The sequence below is a fragment of the Spermophilus citellus genome (genome assembly GCF_964194105.1).
Source record: "Spermophilus citellus genome assembly, chromosome: 17".
NCBI lineage: Eukaryota > Metazoa > Chordata > Mammalia > Rodentia > Sciuridae > Spermophilus > Spermophilus citellus.
In genome coordinates, this window is record NC_138199.1 from 62,458,908 (window position 1) to 62,473,081 (window position 14,174).

At 51.4% G+C, this 14,174-nt stretch overlaps 1 protein-coding gene across 2 annotated transcripts in view; it reads left to right on the forward strand.

The window, feature by feature from the left end:
• The window catches only part of MRC2 (mannose receptor C-type 2), a 57,905-nt gene extending 46,793 nt beyond the window's left edge, over nucleotides 1-11,112 (forward strand). Inside the window, exons 18-30 of one of the 2 annotated variants that reach the window (XM_081270908.1) lie at nucleotides 77-144; nucleotides 763-863; nucleotides 1,174-1,316; nucleotides 5,273-5,387; nucleotides 5,503-5,666; nucleotides 5,824-5,932; nucleotides 6,455-6,693; nucleotides 6,834-7,002; nucleotides 7,095-7,244; nucleotides 7,556-7,675; nucleotides 7,847-8,026; nucleotides 8,513-8,539; nucleotides 8,638-11,112. In XM_081270908.1, the coding sequence (XP_081127034.1) occupies nucleotides 77-144; nucleotides 763-863; nucleotides 1,174-1,316; nucleotides 5,273-5,387; nucleotides 5,503-5,666; nucleotides 5,824-5,932; nucleotides 6,455-6,693; nucleotides 6,834-7,002; nucleotides 7,095-7,244; nucleotides 7,556-7,675; nucleotides 7,847-8,026; nucleotides 8,513-8,539; nucleotides 8,638-8,861 (1,809 nt within the window). In that variant the 3' untranslated portion in view covers nucleotides 8,862-11,112. The remainder of the gene's footprint in view (nucleotides 1-76; nucleotides 145-762; nucleotides 864-1,173; nucleotides 1,317-5,272; nucleotides 5,388-5,502; nucleotides 5,667-5,823; nucleotides 5,933-6,454; nucleotides 6,694-6,833; nucleotides 7,003-7,094; nucleotides 7,245-7,555; nucleotides 7,676-7,846; nucleotides 8,027-8,512; nucleotides 8,540-8,637) is intronic. The other variant, XM_081270909.1, reaches the window with a different exon arrangement.
• Nucleotides 11,113-14,174: the final 3,062 nt, after the last annotated feature.

Below are 14,174 nucleotides of genomic sequence, written 5' to 3' on the forward strand. Positions count from 1 at the left end.
TGGGCCTGGAGAAGGCAGGTCAGGGATTGAGGGTAGGGAGGCGGCCAGCCCTCACCCGCCCTTCCCGCTCCCCCAGTTCTCCCGGGGCCAGGAGCAGCACTGGTGGATCGGCCTGCACACCTCCGAGGGCGACGGGCGCTTCAGGTGGGAGAAGGGGCGCATGCGTGGATGAACAGCCGCATCTCCAGGCTAGAGGTGGGGAGGCTGCCCGCACACAGAAACAGACCTGCGTTAGAATCCAGCGCTCCTTGCTGGCTGTGTGGCCTTTCTCCGGCCTTGTTTTTCTCATCTTGCAAGTGGGAATAATGAGGCCTGCCTTCTAGGATTCTTGTGAGAATTTGAAATAATAAAGGGAAGTCATTGTAACCGCAGTTAGCACAGATTGGGCCTAAATAATGGCAGCTCCTATTATGTCTGGGGTTGTTCATCATGAACGAAGCCTCTCAGGACGTGGGCAGAACATATGATGCTTAGAGGGGACAGTATATTCAGTGCCCACCATGCATCAGTGGCTTGAAGCAGAAGGACCGGGAGTCCATGGGAATCTGAGCACATCTTTGCTCTTGGATCCCCCATTCCCAGGTTTTCAGGCTTCTTAGAGAAAGGATTGCTGGGGAGGGCTGGACCTTACCCGGTGGATCCATGGCTGCACGAGCTCTGTAGCTCTGAGCCCACTCCCCTTTCTCTTACTGCCATGTGCTGCACACAAGGGAGGTTGAGCCCTGGTCAGTGCTGGAGTCACTCCATTCTGTGCTGTTGCAGGTGGTCAGATGGCTCCATTATAAACTTCATCTCCTGGGCACCAGGCAAACCTCGGCCCATTGGCAAGGACAAGAAGTGCGTGTACATGACAGCCAGCCGAGGTGAGGGTGACGGGGTGGGGGACACAGAGGGTGCCATCAGCGTGGAGAGGGTCAATGTTGGGGGTGGTAAGGTGAGCAGAGGCCATCAGTCTCTTCTTATTCTCTTTGTACCCATATCCAAGAAGGGCTAGACCCAGAGAGGGTTGGTCCCGTCTCCATGACCCTCATGCCAGAGGACTTGAGTTCAGAGCTGGACATAGCCCCTGAGCCCCAGCCCCAGCGTCCGTCCTCTCATGGCATGCGGCAGAGAGTACTGCCAGCCATGATGTGCCCTGCCCTGTGGGTGACCACCTTCCCTCCCCTTTCACAGAGGACTGGGGGGACCAGAAGTGCTTGACAGCCTTGCCCTACATCTGCAAGCGCAGCAACAGCACCAGAGAGACACAGCCCCCTGACCTCCTCCCTGCAGCCCAGGGGGGCTGCCCCTCTGGCTGGAACCAGTTCCTCAACAAGGTAGGAGGTGGGGAGAGGGCACTCATGGGAATCATAGTGTCTGCCTATACCCACCTTCCTGTCTTTTACTTGTCCCCAGTGCCAGGGCTAACCTCCTTGGAAAATGACAGTGTAGTCATTCTACCAGGAATTGAGGTTGTCCAAAGTCTTCAGTGAATTTTCTAGATCAGTGATTGCCATACTTTTTTTTTTTTTTTTTAAAGAGAGAGTGAGAGAGGAGAGAGAGAGAGAGAGAATTTTTTAATATTTATTTTTTAGTTCTCGGTGGACACAACATCTTTGTTGGTATGTGGTGCTGAGGATCGAACCCGGGCCGCACGCATGCCAGGCGAGCGCGCTACCGCTTGAGCCACATCCCCAGCCCCAATTGCCATACTTTTTGATAATAAACCCTTTTATTAGTAAAACAAAATATTGAACATACATACCCAAACATTTTATTTCTGCATAGGTGCATGGGTGTCCATAAGATACGTATTTACTTCTACACCGATGTGACTAATGTTATATGTGGTAAAAGAACAAAAGAATTTGAAGCATCAGCTAAAAATTTTAAAAATAATATTTTAAAATTAAAAATGATTAATGGTATGAATTGAACTCACACAAATGGTCAAATATAATAATTATTAAGTTAAATAATCTGGGGCTGGGATTGTAGCTCAATGGTAGAGCACTTGCCTAGCACATGTGATGTGGTGCTGGGTTCAATTCTCAGCACCACCAAAAAAAAAAAAAAAAAAAAAGGTATTGTGTCCATCTACATCTAAAAAAACTTTTTTAAATAGTTAAAATTATTTTAATAAGAACCATGTGATTGCATATATTTCATTATTTTTTCTCTGCAACAGAAAATCGATGTCATAATTTTTAAACTTTACTTTTTAACAGATATATAAAAACAAAAATGATCCATATTTATGGGGTACCATGTGATGTTTTAGTACATTATACAATATGTAATGTTTAAATCAGGGTAAACATATCTGTCTCCTCAAACATTTAATATTTCTTTGTGGTGAGAACATTCAAAATCCTTTCTTTTAGCTTTTTGGAATATGGAGCATATTATAGCTATAGTCACCCTACAGTGCAAAAGCACCCCAGAACTTCTAGCTTCTTTCCAATTATAACTACTACCCACTGGGCAGCCTTTCCCCATCTCTCCCTCTTTCCTATTCCCTCAGCCTCTGGTAACCCCCTTCCTACTCTTAATTTCTATGAGAACAACTTTTTTACATTCCACATGTGAATAAAACATGTGGTACTTGTCTTTCTGTTATTTCATTATTTTTTAAGAATCTTAATTTGATCCTTTGTGATGTCTACCCACTAAACAAAGGTTTTGTTTTAAAGTTACATAGTAAATTTTTCTCTTCCCATCTGCCTCAAAAATGAATCAGAAGACCTGATCAAGAGGGTTAAAAAATGTCAGAAGATTTTTTTGAAAAATAACATTTTTGGAAGTCTCTTCTTCCTGAATGTTTCGAGTGTGCAGATACAACAGTTTGGGGCAATAAAATTAATCAAAAGGAGTGTGTTTCTAACCATGTTTTCAAAATGCTCCCTCCAAGATGTATCTTCCTCAGAGTGGTTCCTTTTGCATCTGATTTATTAGACCTGATTTGACCTTCAATTTTTTTTTTTTAGAATTTCGAAGTATTTATACCAGGAAGCTGGGTGTAGTGGTGTATGCCTATAATCCCAGTGACTTGGGAGGCTGAGGCAGGAGGATCTCAAGTTTGAGGTCATCCTGGGCAACTTAGTAAGACCTTGTCTCACAATAACAAATAAAAAAGGGCTGGGGGTGTAGTTCAGTGGTAGAGTGACTCTGGATTCAATCCCTAGTATTCCCCTCCCATGCAAGAGTTTATACCAGGAAGAGAAGTTCATCATCTCTTTGTTGTATGTGGGCATCATTGCATCCGAATTAACTTCTGGCCATGGCTTCTTTGCAGGACATTTTAAGACCACTTAGCCCTATTGTGAGGATTAGATTAGCTAATTTTAGATAATAAAATCCCTAAATCCTTGTTACACATCAGAATGCAGCCAGCCTTAGTGTCCTTAGTCCTTACCCTCCTTAGAAGATTTAAGAGACTACCAACCCTATTTTATCTGTACAAAAAAAGAAAAGAAAAAATAAGACATGTATTATTAAAACTTTGGAAAATGCAGAAGAAATAAAACCAAACTCACCCATGCTCTCCAGAGGTCACCACTATCAGTATTTATTACTCTCCTTCTTGCCTTTTACCATGGAATTAAGATCATAGTAAATAATGCAATTTCACATCTTACTTTTATTTCTGAGTATCATATTTTGGGCATTCTCTCAACGTCATCAGATTTTTCTGGAAACTTATTCTCAATGGCTTCTTCCACCTAATAATTAAAATGAATACATTTTATATTTGTAATCAGTCCCTTTCTTAATTTGTCAGCATCATTATATTAAAGCCAGTCACTCTCCTACCTCATAGGAAACTTTCCAAGTATGCAAGCTTATTGGCTCCTTCACCATACCCCCAGGCTCCTTGCTTTCCTAGTTGTGTGTCTTTCTTTGTATCTCCTTAGCATCTGGGTATATAAAGCCTTTTGAGTCTGCTTTTCCCACTAGCTCTCAGCTCCTGGGGAGCAGGGCTGCAGGGCTGCTGGGATGGGACTCTACTGTTTAATGTACTAATATCCTAATTAATATACTTGCCCTGTTACTTCTTTTTTTATTTTATTTTTTTAGTTGTAGGTGGACACAATACCTTTATTTTACTTATTTATCTTTATGTGGTGCTGAGGATTGAACCCAGGGCCTCACACATGCTAGGCAAGTGCTCCGCCACTGAGCTACAGCCCCAGCCCCTGCCCCGTTACTTCTTGCTTATGCTGTTGTGACCTTGCTGCTTCTAATATTATAATTAATTCTACTTGTTATTTAAGTAGGGCCTGAGGACAACTCTAAACTACTTCTGTGAAATAAAAATCCACAAACTTGGTGACAAACCTAAACAATAACAACAACAAACCTCTTGCCATATTTCTGGGTATATAATTTCTATTCTTTTTTCCGTGCTGGGAGCAAGCACGCAAGCACTCTACCACTGCCCTATATCCCCAGGGGGCTTTACTATTTTCTATCCCAAATCCATCATCCACATCAATAAGTTGGTGCTAGAGCTAATTGGTATCGGTGAGGGAACTCACTGGCCTACTCTGTCGTGCTCAGCTATTGTTAATCCTACAGATGACCCCAAAAGATGGACTTTCATTCCTACTATACAGAAGAGTACATCGAAGCCAGAAAGGTAAAGTCAGAGCTGGCCTCTGACTTTCACCTCCTCTCACCCCATCCCCATTCCTGTCTTTGTTTCTCCAAAGCTTCTTTATACCCATTCTTCCCCCATCACACCATCTCAGAGCAGGAAATTACTGAAAATCATCCATTTCTTCACTCAATATAAAGTTTCCATAGGGGGTTCTTTTGACCTTATGGAACTAATAAAGGTGGGAAAAACATGTAAAGTCAACAGACTTAGCAAAGACCATTCAAAAATACAGATGAAAATATTCTGGGGATGATCATTTAAGCTCAAAGAGAAAGATAATGGATATCAGACAGCATTCAGAAAGCTGTGTAGCAGAAAGCAAGATGGATCTTGTCTCCATCTTCCTGGTGCTTGGCCCATGCTCTGACATCAGGGCAGGAGAGAGCTTGGTGGCCCAAAGAAGTCCTCCCATTTAAAAAACCCCCCAAAGGATGGGCACACATGTGTGAATCTGCTTTGCCAGGTTGGAGCGTGGGGTCCTTGCTCCTGGAGACCCAGATGTCCTGGTCTGACATTGTTGTCTCACAACTTCAAAGCTCCTGGACCTGCTACTGATGGGTGCACAGTGGGGGTTTCTGGGTTTTTGGTACAGGAAGGTGGAGCTGGACATCACAGCCCTGCTCTGCTCCACAGTGTTTCCGAATCCAGGGCCAGGACCCCCAGGACCGGGTGAAGTGGTCAGAGGCGCAGTTCTCCTGTGAACAGCAAGAAGCCCAGCTGGTCACCATTGCAAACCCCTTAGAGCAAGGTAGGGCCAGCTCACAGGGAGGCCCTGGTGTCCTCAAATACAGTCCTCCCAAGTGGCTAGAGGGAGCAAGCAGGAGCTGCTGCTGTCACTCACAACTCTCTTCTGGGGACTGTAGCATTCATCACAGCCAGCCTGCCCAATGTGAACTTTGACCTTTGGATTGGCCTCCATGCCTCACAGAGGGACTTCCAGTGGGTGGAGCAGGAGCCTCTGCTGTATGCCAACTGGGCACCAGGGGAGCCCTCTGGCCCCAGTCCTGCTCCCAGTGGCAACAAACCGGTGAGGGGGCCCCTCCACTCTTCTTGTACCCATGCCTTCATCCATGGGGTGCCTTTGCCATGGGGGTCTACCCTTAGCCTCTTGCTATTCCTTTGGGGACTGTGGCACTAGACAGGGCAGCTGCTGGGACTCCCCTGAGCAGCTCCTTCCCCCCCAGACCAGCTGTGCGGTGGTCCTGCACAGCCCATCAGCCCATTTCACTGGCCGCTGGGATGATCGGAGCTGCACGGAAGAGACACATGGCTTCATCTGCCAGAAGGGCACGGGTATGTGTCACCAGAGAACTTGGAAACTCCAGGACTGGTCTGACTGCTTTGGGCCATGGCAGGAGGAATGAAACATGGTCCCCTACCTCAGGAGGGGACCCCAGAGTCATATATGTGCTTGGGAGGCAGATGGGCAGAGAGGCGGGATGCACTGGGGAACTCAGGAGGAAGGTTTGGGGGCATGGGAGGATCACTAGAGACAGGCAGACACTAGGCTGTGTGATGTGCCAACATGCCTGGCATCAGGGCTTATGCTCCAGGACCTGCCAGCTACCAGCATGGGTTCCCTCCGCCCTGGGTTTCTTGATCAGGGGTAGATGAAGGCCCTAGCTTTCTCCTCTACTTGTTAGAAAACATGTGTTACTAATAATAGGGGCTGACACTTACCTAGGGTTAATCTGTGCCAAGCCCCATGCTTGGTAGAGACATGGCCTTTGCCTGACGTCTGTGTCACCAGCCTTACGCCTGGGAATGGGGTTTGGGAGGCAGGGCCCAGCCTGAGCACTGCCCCCCTCCCTGTAGACCTCTCCCTGAGCCCATCCCCAGCAGCGTCGCCCCCTGCCCCGGGCGCTGAGCTCTCCTACCTCAATGGCACCTTCCGGCTGCTGCAGAAGCCGCTGCGCTGGCATGACGCCCTCCTGCTGTGTGAGAGCCGCAACGCCAGCCTGGCCCGCGTACCTGACCCCTACACGCAGGCCTTCCTCACGCAGGCTGCCCGAGGGCTGCGCACCCCACTCTGGATCGGGCTGGCCAGTGAGGAGGTGGGCTCCCAGCGCTCGCTCCCGCCCTGGCCGCCCACCTACCGGCCGCCTGGACCTCCCCTCCCCGTCCCTGCTCACCCCGCCCTGTCTGCCCCACCCTGACTGTCCCCTTCTTTCCACCCATGGCTGCCTGTGCCCAGGGCTCCCGGAGGTACTCCTGGGTCTCAGAGGAGCCTCTGAGCTTTGTGGGCTGGCAGGAAGGGGAGCCCCAGCAGCCTGGCGGCTGCGCCTACGTGGACGTGGATGGGGCCTGGCGCACCACCAGCTGCGACACCAAGCTGCAGGGGGCCGTGTGTGGGGTTAGCAGGGGTGAGTGTCACCCGCTGGGCTAGGTGCGTGGGCGAGTTATGGGAGGACCCGGGGAGGACGCTGGGCCACTTCCTCAATCCTGCACCCCGCAGGCCCCTCTCCGCCCGGAAGAATAAACTACCATGGCAGCTGCCCGCAGGGGCTGGCGGACTCGGCCTGGATTCCCTTCAGGGAGCACTGCTACTCCTTCCACATGGAGCTGCTGCTAGGCCACAAGGAGGCGCTGCAGCGCTGCCAGAGAGGTAGGGACGGCAGCCGCGCCCACCGGCCGAGCGGCAGAGACCTTCTGCGGTGGAGTCCCTTCGCTGCGCTCTACCTGTAGGCAGCACAAACCCCGGGGTCCCGCTCACGTTCTAACACACAGAGACCTTATGTGACCTCATATGTACAGTATGGTCTCCTGAGAGAGAGACAGAGACAGACTCACAGACACACACGCCCGAAAGTCTGGAATTCACACCATCCTTACTCAGGCTGCCAGAGAAGCCGGTCTGGGGGACTTTGCCACCCTAGGGAGACCTTCTGCTCTGACGCTTGCCTCCCTTGTGCACAGCGGGAGGGTCAGTCCTGTCCATTCTGGATGAGATGGAGAATGTGTTTGTCTGGGAGCACCTACAGAGTTTCGAGGGCCAGAGTCGGGGTGCCTGGCTGGGCATGAACTTCAACCCCAAAGGTGGGTGGGCTGGGGAGGGCCAGGGCTCAAGGTGTGTAGGGAGAAGCCCTGTTCTGCAAGAGCCCTGGTGAGGGAGGGGAGGGGTGGTTGGAGGACCCCTGCTCTCTCCCAGGACTTCCTTGCCACCTACCTCCCTGCCCCCACATCCCCTCAGTGCCCTCTTTCCCATAGGTGGCATGCTGGTCTGGCAGGACAACACGGCTGTGAACTACTCCAACTGGGGGTCCCCTGGCCTGGGTCCCAGCATGCTGAGCCACAATAGCTGCTACTGGATTCAGAGCAGCAGTGGGCTGTGGCGCCCTGGCGCCTGCACCAACATCACCATGGGTGTTGTCTGCAAGCTCCCTCGAGGTGAGTGAGCTTCCTGGCAGTCTCACGTTCTGTCCTGTCCCTTGCAACCCCATGAAGCTGGTCTTGGGGTGGCGCCAGGGGCCCCTCCTGAGTTTTCAGGGAACACTGTGGGTGGGAGGGCATGAACAGACCAGGGGCAGCTGGGATCTTCCTTTGGGGTACATTAGTCTGCAGGAAGGACTAGATGTAGGACTTACCTTCCAAATTAGACAGCAAGCCCCTGTCACTTTGTAGAGGTTAAGGGCACATCCCTGATCAGCTCTGTGATGGGGGACCAGTTCTTTGAATGAAGTGAGATCCGTGGCCTCCACTTCCTGAGACATAGAATGGGAATGGTAACAGTACCTACCTCACTTCAGTCCCGGCGAGGATGAAGTGACTTAGTGAAGTGTGTAGTTCTTAGGAAGCGCTCTACAAAAATGTTTGCTGAAACTTTTGTTATAACTCTCACGATGTCGGCATTAACCAGACCCCCTCTTGCCACAGCGGAGGAGCGCAGCTTCTCCCCATCAGGTGAGTGGACAGCAGTGCTGGGACGCGTCCTCCCCGTGGCTCTTCCCCTTCCTGCCAGGACGGGCGGGGCTGCCGGCCTGATGTCCATGCCACCCCAGCAGCGCTCCCTGAGAACCCGGCGGCCCTGGTGGTGGTGCTTATGGCAGTGCTGCTGCTCCTGGCCCTGCTGACCGCGGCCCTCATCCTCTACCGACGGCGACAGAGCGTTGAACGTGGGTCCTTCGAGGGTGCCCGCTACAGTCGCAGCAGCTCAGGCCCAGGAGAGGCCACAGAGAAGAACATCCTGGTGTCTGACATGGAAATGAACGAACAGCAAGACTAGAGCCAAGGGCGTGGGCAGGGCCAGGGGCTGGATCTGGGGAGCCTGGGGCCGCAGGTCAGCAGGCCCCCACTAGTCACCAGTCCAGCTAGCCTCTGGAGGGGGCCCTTGGGAGTTGCTGTTGGGAGCCAGGACTGGGCAGGACCTGGGCTGGGGGGGGCGGTCCTACCCTCCTGAGAAGACTGGACTAAGACCCAGCTGAGTACAGAGTGATGTTTTCATCTCTGGGGGGCCTGTGGTCTTGTCACCTGGGCTGTGCCCCCACAGTAGCCAGAGGCAGGATGGGAGGGCCAACAGGAGCCTCTTTCTGCCTTTCTCCCCAGACTCCCCAGCCCAGGCCTGCTGATCCACGCCCCAGGCCCCCCTCCCTGTTGCAGACCTAGGGAGCCTGCCCTGTCCCCTCAGGCAGCTCCCGGTTGCTTCTCTCCTCCCACCTGGCCACCTGGAGCTATCCTTACCCTTCACCCTGCTCTCTCTCCTCTTCTCACCCAGCTCCTCCTTCTGAGCCAGGGCCCAGTTTGGGAGCCCACTTGCTCTTGGTGGGGGCCAGTTGAGGAGGCTGCATATCTGTCACTCTTGTGTCTGCTGGAATGGCCACGTGGTGTGGCAGGAGGGTCCTGGGTAGGTCGGGCCTGAGAACCAGGGCACCAGTGTGGTGTCTGCGAGGCTGGAGACAGGACTGGGAGAGACACCCCATCCTCCCAAAGGGGAGCTGGGATAGGTTGGGGTGTCATCTCCTGCCGGTCGGGGGAGGGCTCGGTCCCTGAAAGAGTCCCCTGTGGGGACCAAAATAAGTTCCCTAACATCTCCTGTTCCTGGCTCTGATTGGGAGAGAGAAGAGGGAATCGCTAGAGACCTAGGGGCCTGGGAGTAGCAGGAGACCTGGGACAATGCCAGGTGCTTCCCTCTAGTGGGCCCCAAGAGAACAGCACCCTGGCTCCTGGAGTGAACTTGCATGGTTTTTTGAGAGTTTGGAATTCAGCCAGGATGGAGTGTGGAGTCAGTCCACTGCCACAGCGAGGGACAATGTGAACGTGGACTTGGAGACATGGTCCCTTTTCTGTAGTACTTGATTTTTTTAAATGTGCCATTATTGTTTTTAAAAAAGGAAAAAAAGAAAAGCAAACACAACACCTTCCAGGGGCTTGAGAGATAAGGGTCCCTGCCTTGTCCCATGCCGAGCCTGTTCCTCACATCCTTTTAGAGATAAATGTCAGTTTTTGGAGCCTGAATCATGTGTCATTTCTGCAGCCTGTCATTTTGCTTTTGTCTCTGGGCTCATGGGGATACTCCTATCACCTTTCTGCTCAACCTCTCTGTTCCAGGGCACGAGAGGGTGACAATATAGGCCACCCCTGCCCAGTAGAACACGAGCTCAGGCGACATAGCTTATAGTTTCCCCTGTGTAAGTAGGGAGAAGAGGACCCCCCTCCTAGGGCTGTTGGAAGGATTCTTATGAATGAAGTGAGATCATCCTTGCAAACAGAGCAGTGCCTTTGAGCACATGCAGTAAGTGCTTCATAGCTGCTGCTGTTATTTTTGGACTGAGGCTCTGAGAGGAGCACTCAAGGTGCCCAGGTCAGCCCTGGGTGGGGCTTCTGCATCATCATCCTTCCAGGGCAGCCACTATACCTGCCTTCTAGCTGCTAGAAATTTCCTTTTTGTCTTCAGGAACTTTGGACTCTAAAGCTACCCAGAGGCCTGGGAGTGGATTGGCAGGACCTTCGCTCATCCACCCTTTTATTCAGAGGATGAGCTGGAGATTCTGCAGTGAAGCAAGAGAAGGGGAGCCGTGAGGAGCAACAGCAAAGGCAGCTAAGGGCGGGGAGCTGGTTTGCCTTGGTATGGAGGAGGAGCCCCCAGAGGGAGTGAGACTCAGGATCCTGAACAAGGTGGGGGAGTGAGCAACGCAAACATGCGGGCCTGGCCCAGAGCCAGGGATCCCTGGTGCCATAGAGGACCAGAGGACAGCTAGGCCCAAGGGAGCTTGGGCCGGTGGGGTCCAGAGTGTGGACATTCTTAAGTATGGTGGGAAATCAGTGCAAATGGCTAATCTGTCTGGAGAGGATGTGGGAACTAGACAATGAATAGGAAATAGGGTGGTGGTGGTGGGGAGTGAAAGCAGGAAGACACGAGGAAGTTCTTATAATAATCCAAGCACCAGAAAATGGAGATGGTGGTTTGTTTGGCTCAGGACTATAACAATGGTCCAATGCAGAGTGTGTGTGTGTGTGTGTGTGTGTGTGTGTGAGAGAGAGAGAGAGAGAGAGAGAGAGAGAGAGAGCAACAGCACTCTGTTCATGACTCCTTAAACATGTTTCTGTTCTTCTGAATAGGCAGTGGTCACATGGTTCAACACCTAAAGGATGTCGGGCACTGTGGCACATGCCTGTAATCCCAGCAGCAGTTTGGGAGGCTGAGACAGGAGGATCAGGAGTTTAAAGCCAGCCTTAGCAAAAATGAGGCACTAAGCAACTCAGTAAGAGCCTGTCTCTATAAAAATACAAAATAGGGCTGGGGATGCAGTTTAGTGATTGAGTGCCCCTGAGTTCAATCCCTGGTACAAAAAAAAAACTAAAACTAAAACCACAAAGACACACATTAAGCAGTTTCCTCCTACCCCATCCCCATTCAGCCCACAGCCTCCTGCCCTGCTGGTTTCCTGCATCTCTTTCTAGTGTTTCTTTATGAAAACCAGAGCAAACAGGAGCACAGGATTTGCCTGAGGGGTCATGGATGCCCTTGCACTTGCTGGGGTTTAGATAAGCTGCTGGAGAGGCAGGGCATCCTGAAGCACTCAGACTGCAGGGTGAGTGAGAGGCATCACCCAAGATGGGACCCTAGGGAGGGCTTGTGAGCTGCATTCCTGAGCCAAAGCTGTGGCCAAGTGCATGGGACCCTCCTCTAGCTGTCTCCTTTCTGCAGCCTCAGCAACAACAGGACCCATGGCAGGGGCCTGATCATTTGGGGAAGGAGTCTCAATCCACTGGGATGTTGTTAGTTTTTCATCACGGTGACTAAAATACCTGACAAGGACAACCTAGAGGAGGAAATCTTTATTTGGGGCTCAAGGTTTCAGAGATTCAGGCCATGGTCAGCCGACTCCATTTCTCTGGACTTGAGGTGAGCAAGAACATTATGCTGGAAGAACTTGGCAGAGGAAAGCTGTCAGTTCATGTTAGCCAGGTAAGAGAGGGTGGGGGTGGAGAGAGAGTGAACAAGTGCATGTGAAGCGACAGGGATAAAATATAATCTCCAAGGGCCCCGTGACCTACTTCCTCCAGTCATGCCCCACCTGCCTACAGTTACCACTTAGTAACCCATTCAAATTATTAACAGGCGGTTTAATTTGCGGCTTGCATAATCCATAGTCATTTCACTTCTGAACATTCCTGCACTGTCACATGAGCTCTTCTGAGGGACACTCAGATCCAAAATGTAACAGAGGTCCTTAATAACTAATCCACTTCACCCTGAAATGATTCGCTCTCCAAACCTGTGGCCAGAACAGCTCCCTTTGTGAATTAAGTGCCCTGTCATTGTCCACGACTCAAGGATCACTCGACAGCTGCTGGGAGCCAATCTGGGGCAGAGGCCCCCTTGGATGCCTACCGACCCTTGCTGGGAAGAGAAGAAAGCAGAGAGCTGAAGTCCAGCATGGGGTCTCGGGGGTCATAGGAGCAGCTGGGGGAATGAGGGCCCGAGTGCCCAGTGCAACTTGGGGCGGCACTTGGTGTCTACTGTCTTGACTTCTCTCTGCCTTTCTGGATGACTGGAGTCTCCCCAGAGCCCTACCCGCCTGCAAGCTTCACAGGCACTGGGAGTTCCCAGAGACCCTGTTGGAAGCCCCCTGTTGGGGGCTCCCATCTGCCCTGTGGCAGCTAAGGGAGTGCTCCTGTAAGTCTCTAAAGGGGTGGGAGGAAGGCTCTAGGCCCTGCCATTTGCCTCTGGCACCAGGACAGTACTGGTTCTGCCGGAACACATGGCAGAGCCTTCTTTCTTCCTGCTCATTTCAATTCAGTAAAAATGAAGCGTCACCTCTACGTGCCAGGCACTTTGCTGGGTGGCAGATGCCCTGAGGCCCATCTCAGTGGGCCTGGGCAAAGGGCACTGTCTGCCAGGCACTGAGCCCAGCCATCACTTGCAGGTCTAAATCTGCCCAACTCTGGGCCACCTGGACATTCAGTGACAGCTCAATGAATCCATGAATGGGAGATTAGGGCAGCTCTCCAGAGAACAGCATTCTCCCAGTCTCTTTCTGTCACGTCAACTATGGCCTTCTCCCAGGTGTCCTGGCAGAGCTGGCCTGGCCCAGTGGGCAGCACTGTGGCGCCGCAGAGGCAAGGAGCCGGCTAGTCACACCATGTGGTTTTCCTGGAACGGCACTGCCTGAGCCTGGCCAAGATGCCCGGGAGCTCCAGGGCGTGAGTCGGTTCCGTTGCAGGAACGAGGTGAAGAATTGCATCTTGGGGGAGGACTCCAAGGAAGGCGAGCAGGAAAGGGGGAAGGAGACCAAGGAAATGAGGACATGAGAGGGGACCTACATGAGATCAAAGGTCTCAGACGTTCCAGCAGGGCCCGACTTTCTCTATCTCAGAGATGGGGGCTGCCAATAGGCTCAAATCTTCACTCCCACCAGAACCAGTACCAGTTGAGGAGTAGATCTCAACCCTTTTTTGTCCAGAAAGCAAATCGGATGCTGTGCCGGAGACAGCCTTTCCTGCTCCAGGTGGCCTTGCGGCTGGCATCCAGATTGGAGGCCACACATTTAGCAGTGCAAACGGGCTGATGGCAGAGCCTTCGTTTTAGCCTTTTCAGGGAAATCTCAGCCAGGGCAGCTTTTCCAGAGTATTTGCTCCTTTATTTCAAGGCATTCTGAGCTCTGAAGACTTTGGGGGTGTTAAGGTACGCAGTGGGGGAGTTACCTGGTCCTCCGTCACTGTATATTCCAACAGTTTATGCAGAGGTGGGCCGCCCTTCCACACCTCTCTCTGAGTGTTGTCTTTTCCCATACTGGGGCTGCAGGGCTTGGGGCATTGCCTTGGACATATTATTCTCCATGATAATGATAATAAAATATTTATTAAGTTATAGCTATCCTTTGATATCTGAGGAGGACTTGTTCCCCTCAATATCCACGGTAGATTTTTTTCCCTACAGATATCCAAATCTGAGGATGCCCAAGTAGTTTATATAAAATGGTGTAGTATTTGTACATATAACCTATACACATCCTACTCATACTTTAAATGATCTCTAGGTTACTTATATACCTAACCCAACGTAAGTAGGATGTAAACAGCTGTTATACCATAT